Source organism: Penicillium cinerascens, assembly GCF_028974065.1.
Source record: "Penicillium cinerascens strain IBT 15544 chromosome Unknown contig_16_segment0_segment0, whole genome shotgun sequence".
NCBI classification, from domain to species: domain Eukaryota; kingdom Fungi; phylum Ascomycota; class Eurotiomycetes; order Eurotiales; family Aspergillaceae; genus Penicillium; species Penicillium cinerascens.
Genome location: NW_026695286.1, coordinates 1,575,481 through 1,594,846, shown reverse-complemented (window position 1 = coordinate 1,594,846; position 19,366 = coordinate 1,575,481). Strand labels below are relative to the sequence as shown.

Sequence of the window (19,366 nt, the reverse complement as noted above, 5' to 3'; positions counted from 1 at the left end):
TACTATTACTGAGCGGCAAATGTTTCGCAATTCTTTAGCTTTGAGACAGATCCCATTAACACTCTATTCTGGGCGCAGGATTATGAGGTAGACTATCTCATGTTGAGAAAAGATCAAAGTGCATACCCTGAATGCATTCTGATGCCACTAGATCATCTCCTTGTCATTACATGTCCTCGTATCTCATAGATCCACCCTGTGTATCGCGAATCATCATTCCAAGCTGCATATGCTCGGCAGTAGGGATAAAAATCTCATGAAAGGTCCACGGTAATGATAATAGAGGATGTATCAGGTGAAAATGAAGTAGTTATCATGATCCTTCTCCTGTTCCCGTGGAGTCACCGGTGGAGAGCAAGTAGCGCAAAGAGAGTTGGCGAGTTCTTCAGCATCCTCGACACGTTCAAGAATCATCGCGTAGACTTCATCAACGATATCCTCCCAAGAAGGAAGAAGCAGATCTTCCAGACATGTCTCCCACTTCCACATCGCAGGCATGTAAGTGTTGTCCCACCAGTAGCGCCACTCCCCGTACTGATGCTCGGTCAGAACTTGCAAAGCCCGGGTAATCACCAGAGGCTTCATTTTTTTCCAGGCTCTGATGGGGCCGATCATGAAGTTCTGGATCCAAAGGGCGTAGGTTTTGTAAAATTTGGCGTAATGCTGGGGATCGAGAGTGAACCTGAGTACTTCACGAGGAATTTTGGCAGAGGGTACAAGGGTGGGATCTTTTGGGTCCCATTGCGCTTCCCAGTCGAAGATACGCTTGATGGACCATCGGTGTAGTTGGTAGAGCACACCGAGTGAGGGGGAGCACATGTTGTCGTAACGGCTAGAACGAAGGTGCGAGAGCTGCTTCATGGATGTGATGGTAATCTGTGCGCGTTCATGGAGCTGAGCAATCGCGTCTTTCATGACGTGAGGGACCAAAAGCCAGCTGGGCATTTCGAAGTCATTGGGATCATAGTGGTAATCATGAATAGAGCTCCTGTGTAGTGGTATGTGGTCGAAGCGCTTGAAGTCGCGGCTGATCTTGACGGTCTCCATCGTGGGCATCGGGCGATGCTAAATGGATGCACGTGTAGGGGAAGGTGGTGAGGGCAGTGAGCGAGGGAAGTAAAGGCACAGAATAAAAGAAAGAGAGGGGAGGAAAGGAACAGGACTCGCAGTGATGATACACAGCTTCACTTGAGGAGGGTGCTCTGGGGTCAATCACAGCTTGAAAGACCCTAGCATCGTCATATTCCCGCATCTTAATCACGTTCACCTTCTATTGAGATGTCTAGTATCAGAGTTAGTGTAATGACAATTCTAGATCATTCTGAATTTTTGGAGTTTTTCATTTAGTTTCTGTCATTGAGCGTCTTTGTCGGCACAGCTGTATGAGCTATCCTATTGTCCTCTTGTTTCTGAGACACCGCCGCACAGCTCCATCAACATTGAAAGCTGCGTATTAATCCATTGTGTAAAGTACAGAATTAGCTTTTTGTAGCTTTAAACCAACTTCCAATTCGAAAAGAAATCCATGAAACGGAAGACATGGAGTTCGAGAGAGACAAAAAAGCCAATGTCACGGGCCAAATGTCAATTTAATAGACGGTGTTTAGATCACTGGACACTGTTTGATCAGGTGTTGTCAGCAAGGTAAATACCCATCAGGGTTCTCGAAGTTGTGCTGCTTACCGTTGGATGAGGTGGACTCCAGACGCCGTCTCAACTACGCCGCTGACCTGACCCGGCTGCAGAGCAAAGGCAGCCTCTTCAAACTCCTTTTGCATCTCGCCATGGCCAAAGAATCCACTGATTAAGTTAGCTTCGTGAAAAAGTTCACTAGCGACAGCGCAAAACTCACAGGTCACCCTTCTTGCGAGCACTGCTACAGTCGGACTCAGAGACTGCAAGGTCACCAAGAGTGATCTCCCCCGACTGAATGCGCTGCTCATGACCCTTCAAGATCTCAATAGCTTCCTCCTTGGAGCGAGTGATCTCAGCCTCCCTCCAGCTGCTCGGGCGACGGCTGTCGCGATGCTTGACGAGCAGGTGGCTGCAGCGAATCTTGCCCTCGCCCTGCCCACCGGCCTCAGGGCGAGCTGCGGGGGTGTGATGCGTCGCCATGTAGACCTTTAGCTTCTCGGTATCAGTATCCGCAGGAGGTTCCCAGCGCGACTCCTTGGTGGCGGGGTTGAAGTAGTAGGGAAGGTTCTTAGAGTTCGAATGACGAACTTCCCAGCCGGAGGGAAGACCTGAGTCGGCCTGGGTAAGAAATAATTTAGTGAGAGAAGGCAATGAGAATAAAGCAAGAGCCAAATACCATCTTGAATGTCTTTTTGTGGTTGAGGTTGTGTAATTGTAGGAGCTGGATTAATCTGCGCGATGGACCTGACAGCGATTGCGGGGGAGTGCAAACAGATGCAAACATCTGCCTTTGCGATTGCGCTTCAAGTTCCACCTTCAGTCTTCGCCTCCTCCGATCTTCCATACACACCCAACCCCAGAAATTCCGCCTTATATCTCTAGACTCACTCATCTGGACTCTCTAAAACATGTCTGCAAGCCCTTCGCCCTCTGCCGGTGGCGACACCAAGCAGTCTGACCAGATCCATTTCCGCTTCTGCCGCGAATGGTGAGTTCTTCAATTTGCCGCCCCTAATCCTTCTTGGACATGATGGCTAACCTATTGCTAGTTCCAACCTGCTCTACCCGAAAGAGGACCGACACACCAACCAGCTCATGTTTACCTGCCGAACCTGTCACGTCGGAGAGCCCGCCACTTCCTACTGTGTCTATCAGAACAAGCTTAACAGCCAGGTCGGCGCCACCGCCGGTGTCACCCAGGATGTTAGCTCTGATCCCACGGTTTGTGACCCCGAATCTCTTTGCGCTCTCCTCTGTTTTGCCGGATTCTGTTTGTGTTGCGGGCAGGAGATCACCTGCAGTGTTTGCGGCCGGCTTCCTTTCACCGCTCCTCCGGCTCCCGAGGCTGCTCGTGAGCCTCGCCCAGATGAGAATGATGATACCCCAAATTCAACTGCATTGTTCAGCAACGGGGGTACTTTGCATGGTTAAGATTCTTTCTGGCTGACACTGTCTCTCCCGCTTTAGCTCCCCCGAGCCAACAAGCTGTGCCCCAGCTGCGGTGAAAACGAAGCGGTCTTCTTCCAGTCGCAACAACGTTCTGCGGAAACGGGAATGGTGAGTCACCTTGGACGATTTCATCTTGTCCAATATACTCACATCGTGCTAGAAACTCTACTATGTCTGCTGCGCGTGCGGTAACGTGTTCATGTGATGACCTTTTTAACGATACGGCGCGATTCCTCGACTCCGATACCCTTTGATCTTATTTGCGAATTTTGCATGCTCTGGAGTTTGGCGGTGTGATAAGTGGTGGAAAAAAAAACACAATTCAAGTGCTGAAGATATAAGGGGATTTATTTCTATTGATACATAATGCAAAGGCTTTCAGAAACAACACGCTCTCCCAAAGGTATCACAGTCCATGTAGATTTACACGTGCACGGGCGCCAACGACAAGATCTTGGACCACTGCTTGCCGCGCAGTTCCTGACCCACGACTCCTGTAAATTTGTCAGTATTCGTCAACGGACTCGGGGACTCGAACACTGACCGTTCATTCTCGTTCCGATGGGATCGCCAGACTTGTTCACCAGAACACAGGCATTGTCACCAAAGCGCACGACCGTGCCATCCTCCCGTTGCAGTTCCTTCTTCACGCGCACCACGACGGCATGTCGGATATCACCGCGGCGGACTTTGTTCGCGAGAGAGGTGGAGCTACCGTCGGAACCAGCGGCCCTTTGCTTCTGGACGACGACGACTATCCGGTCACCTGTATATCCAACTCGTATTAGTTTTATCCTCCTGTGTTCATCCACTTGTCGGGATCGGGATCGGGAACTGACCGATTGTCGCTGGCCGCTTCTTCTTGAGGACGTTGACGCACTCGACGACTGAGGCGCCGGAGTTGTCGATGCAGTTTAGTAATGTCTGGGAGATGTCAGTAAGGACCGTATAGCATTGATTGAGTAATCCTCATACCTTTAGTTGGATCATCGTGGGCGCATTGGGGAGAAGGCGTTCGAGCGAGTCGCATCACGACAATTTGTTTCGGGGTCGGAACGGAGTTTCCCCGAACGGAAAGTTTGTCCGATAGGAGATATAAATGGTACCAGTCGATTTTGTATTGGCTTGTGTACACACGCATTTGATGGTTAATTTATTTTAGTCACGAGAGATTCAGGGTATGAATGAGAAATTAGGCACTTCGAATTGGTAATTCGACGAGGGATTATCCTAGTGGTGTCGCGCGCTTCAGTGGATTCGGCTCGCGTGCCATTCGATTCCATTTCAGATACCTGGCACCTGGGCACAACTCAAGAGTGATCGAGAAATGGTATTGTGATACACTATACAGTTTGCTACTTCCACTTGATGATTTACGAGGGCCCCGATAAATCACTGCATGCGCTTTGAGGACCGATTATTAGGCTATCATTTCTCCTCCTTATATAGAGGCATTCTGCCCCGATCTATTGAATCCTTGAAGACAGTACACCACCCTGCCAACATCCTAAAGGCTCATTGGTGATCGATATCGGTCTAAATGACCAGATTATACTTCATAGAACTTCATATAGTCATAGTGTCATATTATTGTCTATACCCAGGTACGTAGGTAGGTGATCTATCTACACACCTGTTGCTGTAAATGGCTTATGATACGTAAAGTTGGGTGCTTGGGCAGTGGCGTGTCGGAGGAAGAGGGTAGCCTCAAAAACAGGTCAATCAGAGAATGGAGTCTCAGATGGCCATAAAAATGCCAAACCAACGTAAGGCCCCCGAGTAGAGAGCTGAATGCTGGGGCGCAGCGCAGGTAAAAGCGGCGGGCGAAATGGGCCGGAGCTGGGAACGCGGAAAGTGTCGTTTCCCCTTGGTCTCGCGACGGGCACTTCCCACTCCTCAGCAACAATCGGCGACCTGCTGCTTCACTCCTTTTGCACCATGTGCTGAACCGTGTCACTTTCACTTCTGCCCTGTCATTCTCGAAAATCTCCCGCCAATCCCTTCTTCGGATCGGCCTTCATCTCTGCTCCTTCAACCCGCCAAGTCCGCGAGACCCGCGCTGCTGTTCATGACGCCAGTAGTTCTTTCTCTCTTCAGGTGTCTCTCTACCTACAACACATACCATGCCGCCGAAGAAGGCGCGCTCGAGTTCCCCCTCGACCGAGCGGCGTGAACGCCTCACGTTGGCCAAACTGGCTAGTTATGACGATGTCGCAACTGATGCGCTCGTTGATCATGTACGTTTCTCTTCTGCAGTCTCACGCTCAACGTTGTCTACTGACCTAGTCTACTCACAGGCATACTTCTGGACAACCACGCGCAAGAACCGCACCAAGTACAGCCCTGCCCGCGGCATCCACGACGACGATGTTGGCCATATCCTCCTCCACAATGTCGTCGTTTCCAAGGATATTCCAGAGGCCGAGCGCAAACTGCTAGAACTCCCGGGCCTGAGAAAGTACCACGCCAACCTGCGCAGCTCTCGTGAGCAGGAATGGTTCCGCCGACACCTCCGCAAATACATCCAGATGTACCACCCGGACTGCCCTTACGAAGTGACCACTACAAACCGATACATCATCACTGAGCACGAGGCCTCCATATGTGCTCGCAAGCCTATCAAGTCAGGCCAGGAGATCAAGTTCTTGAGCGGAACTCTTGTTTCCATGACCAAAGAAGAAGAGCTGGACCTTGGCCTGACCCGCAAGGACTTCAGCGTGGTTATGTCTAGCCGTCGCAAGACCCCTTCCTTCTTCCTGGGCCCTGCTCGCTTTGCCAACCACGATTGTGATGCCAATGGCCGTCTGGTCACTCGGGGCACCGAGGGCATGTCGGTCATGGCCACGCGCAACATTGAGGAAGGTGAAGAGATCACCGTCTCCTACGGCGAGGACTACTTCGGCATTGACAACTGCGAATGCCTATGCTTGACATGCGAACGTTCAGTACGAAATGGCTGGTCCCTGCAGGTGGACTCGGACTTGAACAGCAGAGAGACTTCAGTGGATGAGGATACGCCCGCACTCGCAGAAACCAATATCAACAACAAGAAACGCAGGCGTAATTCTGACATGGACTCGGAAGACTCGAACTTACTCTCTACACCTCGAAAAAGAACCAAATTCCGGCGTCAGACTTCGAAGCTGCGCGAGGAAATCTCCGCGTCTGAGCTCCCTAATGAATCCACCGCAACCCCTGAGTCGGATAACCCCTCTACCCCGGGCTCCGATTGTCCAACTCCTCTGCTCCCCGTCCCGACTGGGGGTGACCGACCATTGTCGAATCTCAGACAGGAGATTATTCTATCGGAAGTATTGGAGCCAGCTTCTGAGACATCGTCAGCTGAACCTCAGCCTTCTATTGAATCGAATGGAATGACCAATGGTCGACATACAGCACCTGCGGACCCAGAATCTCCCAACTCTGCTGCGGGTGAATCTCAGCGGTCAGAGTCCAGTATTCCCACCTCGGTGGACGAAAATGGTCCCAAAGCAAGGGTTGCGAAAATTGAACAGGCCATATCAACAACTCTTGAACTCGACCAAGCACTTCAAACGGTCGTGGAAAAGACTCCCAAGCGCCGCAACAAACGCAAGTGGCATATCATTGCCTCCGTCGAGACCGAAGTACCCATTGTCCGAGCTCCAGGAGACTACACCAAGACCCCGAGACTGCTTGCCCAAAAATACGATCGCTGGGTCGACTGCCAGACCTGTGAATCCTGGTTCGTCCAATCAAATTCCTACCAAACACGTCGCGAGTGTCCCCGCTGTGAGCGACATTCCAAGATCTACGGCTTCCAGTGGCCAAAGACCGAAGGCAAAGACCGGATCATGGACCACCGCATTATCCACCGATTTCTTTCACCTGAATCAGAGGCTCGTGTCTCCCGTCGAGATCGCGGCGTCAGTTTTGGAATAACCCCGACCCCGGAATTGTCGGATACACGCACTGAGACTGAGGCGAGTGAAGCACCCGAGCCTCGCCGCAACACCCGCGCCAACAGGCGCCTTCGCATGACGATATAAAAAGAGTTATGGGCTTATGACGAGGGGTTGGTACCGGTGTTTGGGCATGGTCGATTGTAACATTATTTTCAACTTTACGCGTCATTTTGAACATTGGTCAAGGTGTTTGAGGGTTGAGCCTCTGGTGCATGGGTTTTGATATTTATGAGCTCATCTACATGGGAGTCTGGGTGATTTGATCATCTTTGAGATAACGCAACGAACATACAGTAATGAAGATATTTCGAAAATAAAATGAATAGTGGGACGGGATAAACTCCGCCCAAGAGACGAACCCAGTCGCTTACGAAGGCTTTGCAGGTGCATTCGCCAGCTTCTTTCAAACAGGGGAATCCGAACGCCCACAAGCTGACTAATACTTCGGAGCCTGGGGTCCCAGAGCTTCAGGATACGGGAAAGGAGTTGTGGTTGTGGATCATGGACTCGAGAGTGTGAAGCTGAATGATATCAAAATAATATAATAATCCAGAAATTCAAGAACGATTAATAATGTACAAAGAATCGTATAAAAATCCACATCCAACCCAGTCACCAAGGCCTGCTGGGCAATCTGAGCTCGTAGAGCTTGCCACTTTAAGGGGCCCCCTAAGGTACCTTTTGGTAGGTTTGTTGTCCCCACTGGCTTTGCCTCCAAGTCTTTTGGTTCTCCATCTGTCTGAGTTCGGCACCGCCCTGTCCAGAATCATCCAGGGCACGCTGAAGGCGACCAGCTCTGCGTTGCCGTAAGCACCACCATACAAATGCAAGAACGACAGCGGCGGCAGCTGCGGAGGCGCCAACATAGACACCAATATGAGCACCTTCGCTGAGACCGTCCCACTTTTCGGCCACGGTTTCGGCTGGCTTTTTGTTGATTTCTGTTTTGGCTGTTGAATTTCCACTGTAGAAAGCGTTAGGAGATCAGATAATTCAAAGTGGGTTGCAGGGAGGGCACGCGGGCACATGGAGGTTAGACATACCTAATAACCTTGATACTCTCGTAAGATCCCGATGTCCCGTCATATTCATATTCTTTGCCGGAATGGAAATCCTGGACTCGCATCCTTTGCACGGTCATGATAAAAGGCAATTCGTCCCAATTAACAAGACCTCCACCCCATTCAATATTTCCGATAGATTCACTCGCAATCCCGACGGGCCAATTGCTGACCTTGACTCGGCAGGGGGTCTGCGGATAATTTTTGCCGTACAGGGTGAGTGGTTCTGAGTAGTTGACCGTGCGCATCAATTCACCATCAATCCACCACTCCAGCCGATCCTTATCCCAATAGGTTGTGTAGTTGTGAAAAACGGTATCGGCATTTGCTGCGGGGAGGATTTCTCCTCGGTTGCTCGTCGTGGTGTTGCCCTTTCCAAAGAAGTTGGATTGCACGGCACTCGTGTTATAGCCCACCCACTCCCAGTCGATCTCGTCGAGGTCATCCGATTGTAGAATCACACTACTAATGATTCCCCGGCCGACGGCCATTTTAGCGTGCACTTCCATCACCCCGAAGAAAATGTAAAAGTTGGACTCCAAAAGAGTGGACGTGTTCTCAGTACGAATGGCAAACTCGGCGCCTTCGGCAGTGTAGTTGAGAGTTCCCGTGGCCATGTTCCATAGTTTATCGTCAAGAGTTGAATTGAACCACCAGGTGTGTTCGGTGCCGAGGGCAGGGTCGGGGGCACATGATTTCTTGGTCGGGTTGCAAGTGGTTTCGACTTCTGCGACGATGCGGAGGCTGAGAAAAGCGATAAGGGTAAAAAGGAAGGTATTCAAAGAGAACGACATGATGATAGAGCACTGCAATGAACCACTTAAGGTCCAAGGAAAAACACACACGTATGCCTTCAATTGCGGCTGCTATCCGTGAAACACAAAAAGATCGGCTGGAGGTTTGGAGGCTTCAAGAATGGCCCTCAAAAACACTCACAGAAAAGGGGTCAGGTACCAGCACGGGGACGTTCGAAGAGAGCCCCCCATGCTTGCGCGGCCACAATATGAGAACAGGCCGATAAGCGAAACTAAGCAATTTTAGCGCGTTCATAGAACCGATCTTTACCCCCTGGGGTTAGTTTCCCCCCTTCTCTCCAAATTGCGCTTCAGCGAGAAACACCAACCATCTGGCTGTGATTAATCAAGACAGTGATATATGCCTGTGGCAGTAACCTATGAAGTGTAACATATGGCGTCGGCCTTATTTTTTCCCCTATCTATTTATTAGATGTCTGCGAGCTTCCAACTCCTTCAAAAATGAAAATTCGATTGCGGGTAAATTAATCCCCGTTGAATGCCGGCGTGCCTTACTCGAATTAGTTAGTTGCTGCTATTTTGCTGAAGTCTCCACTCTTAACTCTTCACCTGAGTGGGTGCTTATAGGCACCAAAATAAATAGTAGTGAAATGATTTCCAAGATTTAGGAGCAAAAATAGTGATGAGAGAGACATTTCTACCAAAAGTTAGGCCAAGGTAGATCGATGCGAAGCCTGAACAACGTGGATTGTGATGGCCCCAGGACGAAGAGGGAATCTTTGAGGAACGTAGAGTTCAATCCGTGTATTAACAGATCGTGAAATTAGATATTCGTTGGAAGTTTTCAGGAGGATTGATTGCAGTTGTTCATACTCGAGTAAAGGAAACATGGCGTTTTTGCACTAGCCCGGGTAACTCGGCTGAGCGGTTCGACCCGACCGGGTCGCAATTGATGCCAAGTAAACAAAGGCCTCAGAGTTGGCTAGAATTACCTTACGTGCGAGTGCTATTTGCAAAAGGTCTTGTGATTATCCAACGGGGGTTAAATACCATTTTTCTCCGCTCTGTTAGTTGTCATTACTACGGAATCCACCCCTAAGGCACTGCCCATTATCCACATCGATTACATCGACTCTTCAATGCCGCCTACCATAGCAACATCAGTCTCATCGTTTGGAATCGGCAGAAGCATCAAAAGTCAATGATAGCCTTGGAAAGTCACTAATGCCAGCACTGCGCTCTCAGAAGCGCAAGGTGCAACTAGCCGAAGCCGCACCCGGTCCAAATGTCATCATCTGAAGCACCTTGGCCAGCAAGGGGTGTTCGGTGCATCGCTTTATCTTAGCTTACGCCCGAGAGTGACGACGACCTTGTTCATGATCGCAGCCCCTGGCAGATAATTCTTGCGTGGACAGGTGTATCGAAATATCCCTATCCGGCGAATCGGAACCTCATCAATTTGGATTGTTTATCACTTTACCTCATGCCCCTCGAATCGTAAGCATCGCTTCAAAAATCCTACCCGGGCCTCTGCACAAATGCGAATCTACCAGTCCTAATCACCAATCTGAACAACTCATGATTCCATCTGCATCCAAGCCGCACCACCCGTGACAAAAGTCTGATCATTTACATCATCGTCACCAAAAGGCTGGTCGAAAAATCCCGAAACCTCGACACCATTCTGCAGCTTGAGCTCAATCTGGTCCTTCCGAATAGGGATTTCCTCAAACATTACGGGCTGCTCCGCGAGCTGCTCGGTAGAGTCGTATATGATGCGGGCATTCGAGATGCCAAACGAAGAAATCGGAGTGAGGAGAGTGCCGACGAAGAAATAGGTGGATCCGTCGACTGCGAATTGGCCCCGGATCGCGCCTTCTTCGTTTTTCTTGAGGATTCCTGTTGCTGAAGGCATGTCTGCTAGAATATCAAGTTAGAGATGCTGACAATGGAGCAGGCCGAAGGGATACTCACTGGGGATGTTTCGAGTGCAGCTATAGGTTGGATAGGTTCTCTGAACACGCAGACTAGCCGAAGGGATCACGATTCTTATAGCAAGGTCGGCTCAGAAGGCGGTCTAAAGTGACGGAGTAGATTGAACGATGCAGGAGAGTATGCACACTGATAGGTCAGATGTGTTCGTCATCGTGCATGAGTGGAGATACCCCTGCGCGCCCCTACTGTCCAACCCCTCCTGGTGCGACACTCATTAGCCGTGGGGCGCTATTCCAGTTCAATTGTCCCATGCTCACGAAGGTCCCCGAGCTCCCCTGACCTCATCAAAGATAAAATAAGTTATTCCCGGGCGTTTAAGTTGGGGCTTTAGAGTCTTAAAATAGCCTCGTGCGCACCGAGCAAACGGGGTGATCGTCGGTGTGCGGGGCCATATTGATGGAGATCATATCCACTACCAAAATGAGGCGTCAAGACTCTCGACACGTCGGAAGATCGGCCAAGTACCATTGTCTTGTATAAATTGGTCTTGACTCTGCACTAAATTGGCGTAAGGACCAAGATAAATGTGCTTGTTATCGAGCAATGGTGCACATGGCACGAGTTCTTCTCACTCCGACCTACGATGACACTAGGCATTCAGGGGGCTCGGCCAATCAATAAAGTCAATCAACTTTTACAGAATGCTAACTGTGGCTGTTGCGCCTTTGGTATTGGTTCCTTGTTCAGCAAACTTATTCTAGTATACAATTTTACCACTCCAGACGATCATCACAAACGAGGCTGACATCGGAGAGAGGCCTCTCCTGTCCGCTCCAGACCCTGGGACCAGTGTTGCACGATGCCACGATACCCCCGTACATCACTGACCATATCGCCAGGCCCACTGACAAATACTGCCGTTGGCCCTTTCACCACTTCTTCCAGGAACGCAGGGATTAATTTGCGCAAGTCAGGATGAGTGGAACCTTTCTCCGATTCACCGCCTAGGTTCTCGATTATGGCCTCTTTCTCCCAGCGACAAGACGGAAATTCGGATGGAGCAGGAGAGACTTCACAGGTGTCCGTTTCATCGGCGACTGAGAAGCTGATAGTATCTGTCGTGGCGGGAGAGGAACCATTGCCCGAATCTCTAGGAGCGAATATTCTAATCTTGAGATTCATGGCTTTCTTGGCCCTTTGTAAGATGTCCAGCTCTTGACTGATCCAGGCCGTACAACACTCGGCATCAAGACGGCAATACTATATTTTTTCTTCTCTGTCGGGACCAGTCGGGGATTTTGTACGTCATGATTCAACTGAATATAGCAGACACAATGGTCCTTTCCAAGAGCCGCGAAGAATTGAGCAAATTGATGGCTTGGCTCAACTTCTCTCCGACTAGGCACTTCCTCGTGTGGAATCGGGAGACTGGATCATGACCATATAAGAAGCCCATGACCATCCGCGCGGATCATATAGATTTCATATCAAGATTTACTGTATTATCGGTGTTCTCGCTCAGCAACAAGAAAGATGCACGGCATGGACATGAGCAGCAGCTCCGGCGCAGAGTGCAAAATTTCCGTGAGTGCCAAGGTCTGACTTTTTGGCTGGACGCGTCCGCTTATCCAGTTAGATGCTATTTAATTGGTACACCATCGACGCCTGCTTTCTCTCTTCATCATGGCAGATCAAAAATAATGGCATGTTTGCTGCAACATGCATCGGTATGATTCTGCTCGTTATGGTCGTTGAACTATGTCGGCGCATCGGGCGGGAATACGATGCCTTCCTCGTCCGCCAATTTCAGCGCCAAGCTGTGGCTCGCGTCTCCGCCGGCGAGGCCGAGTCTATGGGACGTATTACCTTCCGCACTATGCCGTTGCAGCAGTTGGTCCGGGCTATTATTCATGCTTTCACTTTTGGTGGTGCTTATATCGTTATGTTGTTGGCGATGTACTTCAACGTTTACGTGATTGTTTGTATTTTCATTGGAGCCGGGTTGGGCAAGTTCTTTTTTGATTGGAGGGTGGTGAACACCGGCATAGATGTGAATAACAAGGCGAAGGGTGTGGAGGAGACGACCATCTGTTGTAGTTAAAATGAAAATGACTTGACATCCTGTCGTTCTCGTAAACTTTCCTCTTCGTGACTCGCGGTTCTCTATTGCGCAATGTCAAAGTTAGATAGGTGTTTCCTTCTGCAACTTGGGATCTGTCTCATTTTTAATTCAATCTGGGATGAGAAAGTCAAGGGAGCACAGACTTATGGGAAGACTATAGTCCGCTCAAACAAGAGAAATCACGAGACTGGGATGTTCAAATTCCATTTTATTACTCACGGACACCGAAGATACAGCCAAAATATGTCCCTGCAAAATAAATTCACAAGCCACACACTGTAAATATCCAAAAAGCACGCTCTTTCAACGAAACCCACTCCGCCATTACTAAAGGATCAATGAAACGGTTGTATCACCACCATCGGTATATGAATCCCAGAAAACGGGGCAGGTTCTATGGGAAATCAGGCATTCTAAAGAATTGACAGAATGACAGCCAGCAGACAACTCAGTAAGCCGACGTGAGGCACACCATTAGCCGATGCTGATGCAAAGTGAGGGCTATCAAAAATAGAGGCAGAGGTAGAGGCAGATGCTTTAGTGGTGTGGATCCCAGAATTAATGAAAGCATCTCCAGTTGTGCTTGGCTTCCCTGTCAATTTACCATCCTGAGTTACTGTTCTCTCAGCTCCAGACTCTGACACCATCGAACCAGTCCCAGAAGCTGTCCTCTTTGTAGTGGCCAGAGTTGTCCACGCTGAACTGGACGTTTGTCCAGTCTGGGTACTGACAGTGATGGTACTATCAGTGTTGGCGGAGTTGGTGGCCTTGGTAGTATCACTACTCTCACTGTTCCGTGTTACAGTCCATGTCAATGCAGCGAAACTGGTTGTGACTGCTTCTTCAGAAACTTGAATGCTCATTGACTGGGTTGATGTAAGGGTAGTGGCCACTGTCGATACCTCGACACTGGTGGCGGTGGACCCTCCGGTGAGCAGAACGCTCGTTTCCGTGGCACCTGCTGACGTTGTAGTACTGAGAGTAGTCGTCTCCGCAGCAACGCTTGTGGAAGTCGTTGTCAAATTCGAGCAATAATCTAGGAACTGTGCGAACGAAGGCAACAACCTTTGAGACCATGCGGCCGAGGGCGATGAAGCGTAGGTACTAATGCAAGTCTTGCAATTGCCTAGCTCAACCATGAATGCCGAGTCACTCTCGCACAGCTCGTGGATTTTCCCGATCTCTTGCGGCTCCAATGCCGCATCATTGCAATCGTTGTAGCAAACACCGGGAATATCTGATATATCCCTCTTGATCCTTTGGCTGGAGAAGACATTCCAAAGAGATATACCACTGCCATCCAATGTTATCAAGTCACGCTTTCGAATAGCTGTCGTTGATTCTTCTGAGCCTTTGAAGATAGAGTACCTGAGACCAAAGTCCTCTGGATCTAGGTTATAATACTCGTCGGAGACGTTGTAATGGTGGCCAACAGCATTCGATCCCTGCTCTGACACTAATGGCGGTGATACAATACACTCAGATGGGCTACACACGTAACTAGCTGCTGGAAGTCCAGCTTCAACATTGCAGTGGGCACGGTCACCGGTATGAGGGGGCTTGCAAAGGTAGCCAGGTGGGCAACCCCATGTATAATCCGTTGGTAGGGGCGAGGTGGGTGTGTAAGTTGGATTTGCGATCAGGGTAGGACAGACCGAGAAAGAGGCAGTTGTAGTGCCAATAGAGCTCTGGGTTTGCGTTGTCTCGAAAGCAGTAGTAATATCGGTAGCGGTTGAATCTGATAAGGTTAGCATCTACGACGATGCTCAATGCGAAGACAATTTACCTGGACCTGTAGCCGAGTAGGTTATAGTCGCTGTAACGGTTGAAGCTGATGGAGTCGTTGTATCACTTGGTAAAGTCACAGTCCTAAGAGGCTGGGTAATTACTGTCGTGACAGTAGAAGCCGGAATGGTTGTAAGAGATTCCGACACAGTCTCAGTGATCACAATGGTTTTTGACTTTGTCGCTCCTGGGAAGGAAACAGTAGTGCCTCCGACAATGACAGTTGAACTATCGCGCGTAGTCACTATTGTCAAGGTCTCTGTAGCAGTCGAGCCCCCTATCGTCGTCGATACTGTCGAAACCTCTGTAGTGGTAGACTCTGGAAGGGAGGTCGTTACTGTCGAGACGCTTGGCGCAGTGAAAGTAGTAATTATAGTGGTCGTGGCTCGTGTGGATGTAAATGAGGTTGTCGCAGTGGAGGCGGTCATCGTCGTCATGACTTCTATCGTGGTTGACCCGATGGCAATGCTTTCTGTCGATACCTCTGCCGTGGTTGGCCGGCTCAAGGTCGTTGCTGTGGTTGAGGTAGTCGTCGAGGTCAAAACTGCTGTATTAGTTGAAGTGGTTGGCGCCAGTGTCAGGATAGTTGTGCTAATAGTTTTGCTGATAGACTTCATTGTCACAGTCGAGACTTGTGTCGTCGTTGAACCATCGATAATACTCGTGAATGTCGAGGTCCCTGTAAATGTTGACTTGCCGATAGGAGTTGTTGTTGTCCGTATTTCAGTATCAGTTGTCGGAGTGAGACTGGCACTAGGTGTTGTAGTTTTGGTGATAACTTCACTAGTAGTACTTATAGTAGAGCCAGTGATGGCCGCTGTCAAAGGCGTACTGGTTTTCAAGCCACAGGTGTAAACCGTGACAGGAACAGTTTCCGTGATAGTTTTTATGATGGTTTGCACAGCCATTCGCGGCGATAGATAATCAACGTCTTTAGCACTCGCCAGCGATGACATGTTAGCTGTGACAACTCCATTTTTATAGCTTGAGGTAGGCCCAGCGAAGGCAGAGCCTGCCACGAGCGACAACCAAGAAACCGAGGCCCACATTGTTGACTTTCTGTAGAAAGAAGTGTAAGGACGAAGGCTAGAGAAGGCCAGAGAGAAAAAGGAGGGCAAAAAGCTATATCCATCCATCTGCACGGTCGGTTAGACCTTGAAAGATGATGGTCACCTGAGGCTCAAATGCAACTAGAATTGTTGGCTGCCGAGGGCGTGCGTCGATAGACTCGTCATCTCGACGCCTCTATTGCTACCGTATCTGATTTGGAGACAAAGAAAAATTTCGAACCCCGGCCGGGGACCGATGTAACTCATCTTCTGGTCGCTTTTGATTCCTAAATCTGTACCAATCGCCAGGTCCGATTTAGGGTCTCCCCGAGGATCTCTCCGAGGGTTTGAATCAGATATGTGATGTGTAAGATTGTTCTGCATATAGAGTACTCTGCAACTGACACAGGGCGTTGGCATGCGCTTCGTTCTTAAACGTTCCACACAGGCTGTGGACAATACAAGCATAATACAAGCTCTATTTCTTTTTGTTTTATCATTTATTACCCCACCTGGACACCGCCAAGAGTAAGGGTCAAGATGTTGCAAATCACAGACAGTATACTACGGTTTAAAAGAAGGCCGGGAAAGAATCAAAGACAGTAAAGTGGCAAATCTGGTTTCGGTCCATGCTGTACTGTCCCCGAGCCTATGCATCGACTTTCTTTTGTCGTTGGCTGCCTCGCGCACGGGGCGAGGATGGTGAGTTTGGGATAACAAAGAAAGTAAACAAAGCGACATCGCTAACTAGACTCGGACGTTCCGCCACTCTACATCCATGTCCTTTCAATTATTGATCCCTCTGTTAGATAATTTATCATATGTTTTCTTTTTCCTGTTGGCAGTCCAGACGACAGGCGACGAGAGCGACTGTCCCCATCTATTGAAAATGCAGCTTCGTGGGGAAACGATTTTCACCCTGCTGGTAAATGTTATATACCGCGTTAAAGGAGAGTGCGACACATGGCAGACACAGGTCAACATCTCCATGTGTAACTGGCAGGGCCTGCGTGGTGGGTAGTCGCCGTTGTGGTTGTTGCCGGGGATTGTACTAACGGTGATAGCCAACGTCATTCGCGATACGATCTACGTAGACGGAGGACAATTATGGCTTCAACAGTATGAAGTGCTTTCGGAAAGGCAATGAGTTGCGCTGACAATTTCAGGGGATTCTCGGACGGTTGCGTTAATTATGTGAATAATGGTAAAAGGAGGACCGAACAGTGACTTTAATGAACGTATCCAGCTAACCGAGAACAGGCAATTTGGAGGGCTCCATCTATTTATTGAACCTTTCCACCCCTTTCAACACTAGCTCGAATTTCATGAATGTTCTGAGCAATACCTCCATTGCCGGCGGTGCCGCCAACAACATAGCTCCAAATTACGTCGATGGAGTGATGTTTGCCAACGATGATGAGTTCTATCTCTACGGGTTAGTCCCTCTTCCTCTTCTCCACTAAAGCGAATACTAAGGGACGATTACAGGGGTATGCTCCGTCTCACCAACAGTACCGAGCCACCGCCCGATAATGAGGTTCTTGGATACGAGGCCTACCAATATGGTCCCTTTCGTAATGACTGGGAGCCCGGCTGGAACGAAGAAACTCTTTCTAGCAATGTCATACGATATATTACCAATGGCGCTGGAGCGTCTGCACCGAGTGAGAACCTGGGATTCTATTTCAGCGGGATGCGCTCCCCGGACTGGGGTCCTTTCACCTATGATGGGATGGAGTCTAAGGTTACAGCCCACACGCTCATCACCGTGAATATGGAAGACATGCGTGAGGCAAAGTGGACCAATGATACACTTCCACATTATATCACCGGCCGTGCCAACGCAGAGCTGGTGTGGGTCCCCGTGTCTGAGTCTGGAGTTTTAGTAGCCGTTGGGGGGGTGGTTGATCCCGTTGAGTTTTGGCGAGATACCGGACTAGACGCATCGCAGATGGCGCTAAGCAAAAGCGTCAGTCCGACGTTCATGGAGGCGGTCCCTGTCTACGACGTGAATACTCAGGAATGGTATCTCCAGAACACGACTGGTGAAACGCCGCCACAGTTGACCCAGTTCTGTTCCGTGCTTGCTAGCGCCACGGACAGCTCATCGCACAATATTTATATTTACGGCGGTTATAATGGTCTCCAGTATGATGCGAGTCCGTCGGACGACGTGTATATCTTGTCTCTTCCTTCTTTCACATGGGTCAAGGCGTACAGCGGAACTGCCTCACACGGTCGCAGCGGGCATAAATGTATAAAGGTGTATCCAAACCAGATGCTTGCAGTTGGGGGGCAGCGCGTGGACCCAACCAATTGTCTTGAGGGAGGTGTCATCGTCAACTTTAACCTCAATAGCCTGGGCTTTCAGGACTACGACCCTTCGAACTGGAGTGAATATAAAGTACCCGATGTACTGACAGCAAAAATAGGGGGGAAGTGAGTAAAACAGCCAAAGGAACAGAAAACAAAAAGCGTGGCTAATGGTTTCCGTAGCTCCTCGGGGGGTGCAACCTCCACCGCCCCATTAGCATGGACTAACAGCTCTTTGGCTGGAATATTCGACAAGAGGTATACTAGGGACATAGCAATCTACTGGCCCTACGATAACTCGAGCAGCACCACGGGCATGACCAAGAGCAGCCGGTTTCCCACCTGGGCTGCCGCAGTAATCGGCGTGTTGTGCAGTCTTCTCGTCGTTGGACTCCTTGTCGGATATTGGTATCATTGCGAACATCGGAATAAACATAAACCTGCGCTAGTTGAAGAGGCAAAGGCAGTTGATACCCCGGGCGGCACCAATTTGATATACGAAGGCGACTCAACCTCCCTTGGGCCCTGCCCAGCATCCGAAGCCACTGGCGTGGAGACTCTGCCAGATTCATTGATCTCGTCAGCAACTCCGGTCACGGTAGAATCGGGTGGAGGCGCTGTATACGAGATGCACGGTATGTCATTGCTAGCCCCTACCAAACCCTCTTTCGCATACACTATTGGAATCCTAATTTTAATTATTCTTGAAGATTCGTCCCCCATCGAACTTCCTGCAGAGTTTCACGCCTCTTTTTCCTCGCTCAATACATATCCACAACCCAGTCCGGTGCAGAGGTTTCCGTCTCCAGTCTCGCCACAGACCCCTGCTGGATCTGAATCGGGGACATCTAATTCTCAGACCAGCAGCAGACGCCCGAAATCGCTCTCGGTAATACCGTCCCGGTCGATCAATCAGGTAGTGACGGGCCGGATGTCACTTTTCGCGGAATATTTTGACAGTGCGAACTTGCAACTCGAGCCTCATGGGCCTGAAGTTTCGGAACCGATTGTTACTTCAGAAGAGATGGGAGGGACTAGGCGGATTCCGGGCAGTGACACGATTCATGAAAAGGAATAGTAAATACTGTGACAGCGTTGATGGTAGAGACTAGTAAAGAAAGGCGTACACTAATGAAAGAGCCAATGTTCTTTGTTTGTTGAACCGAGATTGGCAGCCTTGCTACATTCTGGAAGAGTACTGATGTATCAACTGCGTTCATACTAAAAATTGATTCGAGAATAATAATGTAGTCCAGGGTATATTTACAAAGATATCGCTTCCCATAAGTCATTAGGTTGTGTGGACGGGTAAAACTGT

The 19,366-nt window shown here is 49.6% G+C and overlaps 12 protein-coding genes across 12 annotated transcripts; 5 read left to right on the top strand and 7 right to left on the bottom strand.

Annotated features, from left to right (window-relative positions):
* Positions 1–291: 291 nt before the first annotated feature.
* N7498_000563 (uncharacterized protein) lies at positions 292–1,047 on the bottom strand (the record flags this gene model as incomplete). The annotated part of the gene is made up of 1 exon (XM_058447626.1): positions 292–1,047. The coding sequence occupies one exon, from the start codon at positions 1,045–1,047 to the stop codon at positions 292–294; it is 756 nt and encodes a 251-aa protein (XP_058313037.1).
* A 561-nt stretch (positions 1,048–1,608) lies between these two features.
* On the bottom strand, positions 1,609–2,314 carry pin1 (peptidylprolyl isomerase ESS1; the record flags this gene model as incomplete). Its single annotated transcript, XM_058447625.1, has 4 exons — positions 1,609–1,618; positions 1,684–1,800; positions 1,853–2,253; positions 2,312–2,314. The coding sequence occupies 4 exons, from the start codon at positions 2,312–2,314 to the stop codon at positions 1,609–1,611; spliced, it is 531 nt and encodes a 176-aa protein (XP_058313036.1).
* A 229-nt stretch (positions 2,315–2,543) lies between these two features.
* On the top strand, positions 2,544–3,289 carry N7498_000561 (DNA-directed RNA polymerase II core subunit RPB9; the record flags this gene model as incomplete). The annotated part of the gene is made up of 4 exons (XM_058447624.1): positions 2,544–2,623; positions 2,685–2,856; positions 3,103–3,192; positions 3,245–3,289. The coding sequence occupies 4 exons, from the start codon at positions 2,544–2,546 to the stop codon at positions 3,287–3,289; spliced, it is 387 nt and encodes a 128-aa protein (XP_058313035.1).
* A 218-nt stretch (positions 3,290–3,507) lies between these two features.
* Positions 3,508–4,074, bottom strand: N7498_000560 (mitochondrial 54S ribosomal protein uL14m; the record flags this gene model as incomplete). Its single annotated transcript, XM_058447623.1, has 4 exons — positions 3,508–3,578; positions 3,629–3,850; positions 3,924–4,008; positions 4,060–4,074. The coding sequence occupies 4 exons, from the start codon at positions 4,072–4,074 to the stop codon at positions 3,508–3,510; spliced, it is 393 nt and encodes a 130-aa protein (XP_058313034.1).
* Positions 4,075–5,207: 1,133 nt separating this feature from the next.
* N7498_000559 (SET domain-containing protein) lies at positions 5,208–7,112 on the top strand (the record flags this gene model as incomplete). Its single annotated transcript, XM_058447622.1, has 2 exons — positions 5,208–5,321; positions 5,382–7,112. 2 exons carry the CDS (start codon positions 5,208–5,210, stop codon positions 7,110–7,112), a joined length of 1,845 nt encoding a protein of 614 aa, XP_058313033.1.
* Positions 7,113–7,697: 585 nt separating this feature from the next.
* N7498_000558 (glycoside hydrolase family 16 protein) lies at positions 7,698–8,895 on the bottom strand (the record flags this gene model as incomplete). The annotated part of the gene is made up of 2 exons (XM_058447621.1): positions 7,698–7,992; positions 8,072–8,895. Coding segments are annotated over 2 exons (1,119 nt in total), but the record flags the coding sequence as incomplete, so codon positions are not given.
* A 1,525-nt stretch (positions 8,896–10,420) lies between these two features.
* N7498_000557 (uncharacterized protein) lies at positions 10,421–10,759 on the bottom strand (the record flags this gene model as incomplete). Its single annotated transcript, XM_058447620.1, has 1 exon — positions 10,421–10,759. One exon carries the CDS (start codon positions 10,757–10,759, stop codon positions 10,421–10,423), a length of 339 nt encoding a protein of 112 aa, XP_058313031.1.
* An 809-nt stretch (positions 10,760–11,568) lies between these two features.
* Positions 11,569–11,961, bottom strand: N7498_000556 (uncharacterized protein; the record flags this gene model as incomplete). The annotated part of the gene is made up of 1 exon (XM_058447619.1): positions 11,569–11,961. One exon carries the CDS (start codon positions 11,959–11,961, stop codon positions 11,569–11,571), a length of 393 nt encoding a protein of 130 aa, XP_058313030.1.
* A 351-nt stretch (positions 11,962–12,312) lies between these two features.
* On the top strand, positions 12,313–12,880 carry N7498_000555 (copper transporter family protein; the record flags this gene model as incomplete). The annotated part of the gene is made up of 2 exons (XM_058447618.1): positions 12,313–12,363; positions 12,416–12,880. The coding sequence occupies 2 exons, from the start codon at positions 12,313–12,315 to the stop codon at positions 12,878–12,880; spliced, it is 516 nt and encodes a 171-aa protein (XP_058313029.1).
* Positions 12,881–13,314: 434 nt separating this feature from the next.
* Positions 13,315–14,655, bottom strand: N7498_000554 (uncharacterized protein; the record flags this gene model as incomplete). The annotated part of the gene is made up of 1 exon (XM_058447617.1): positions 13,315–14,655. The coding sequence occupies one exon, from the start codon at positions 14,653–14,655 to the stop codon at positions 13,315–13,317; it is 1,341 nt and encodes a 446-aa protein (XP_058313028.1).
* Positions 14,656–14,851: 196 nt separating this feature from the next.
* On the top strand, positions 14,852–15,344 carry N7498_000553 (uncharacterized protein; the record flags this gene model as incomplete). Its single annotated transcript, XM_058447616.1, has 2 exons — positions 14,852–15,262; positions 15,312–15,344. The coding sequence occupies 2 exons, from the start codon at positions 14,852–14,854 to the stop codon at positions 15,342–15,344; spliced, it is 444 nt and encodes a 147-aa protein (XP_058313027.1).
* A 1,280-nt stretch (positions 15,345–16,624) lies between these two features.
* N7498_000552 (uncharacterized protein) lies at positions 16,625–19,126 on the top strand (the record flags this gene model as incomplete). The annotated part of the gene is made up of 7 exons (XM_058447615.1): positions 16,625–16,748; positions 16,800–16,854; positions 16,902–16,939; positions 16,996–17,170; positions 17,224–18,174; positions 18,232–18,683; positions 18,759–19,126. The coding sequence occupies 7 exons, from the start codon at positions 16,625–16,627 to the stop codon at positions 19,124–19,126; spliced, it is 2,163 nt and encodes a 720-aa protein (XP_058313026.1).
* Between the last annotated feature and the right edge of the window lie 240 nt (positions 19,127–19,366).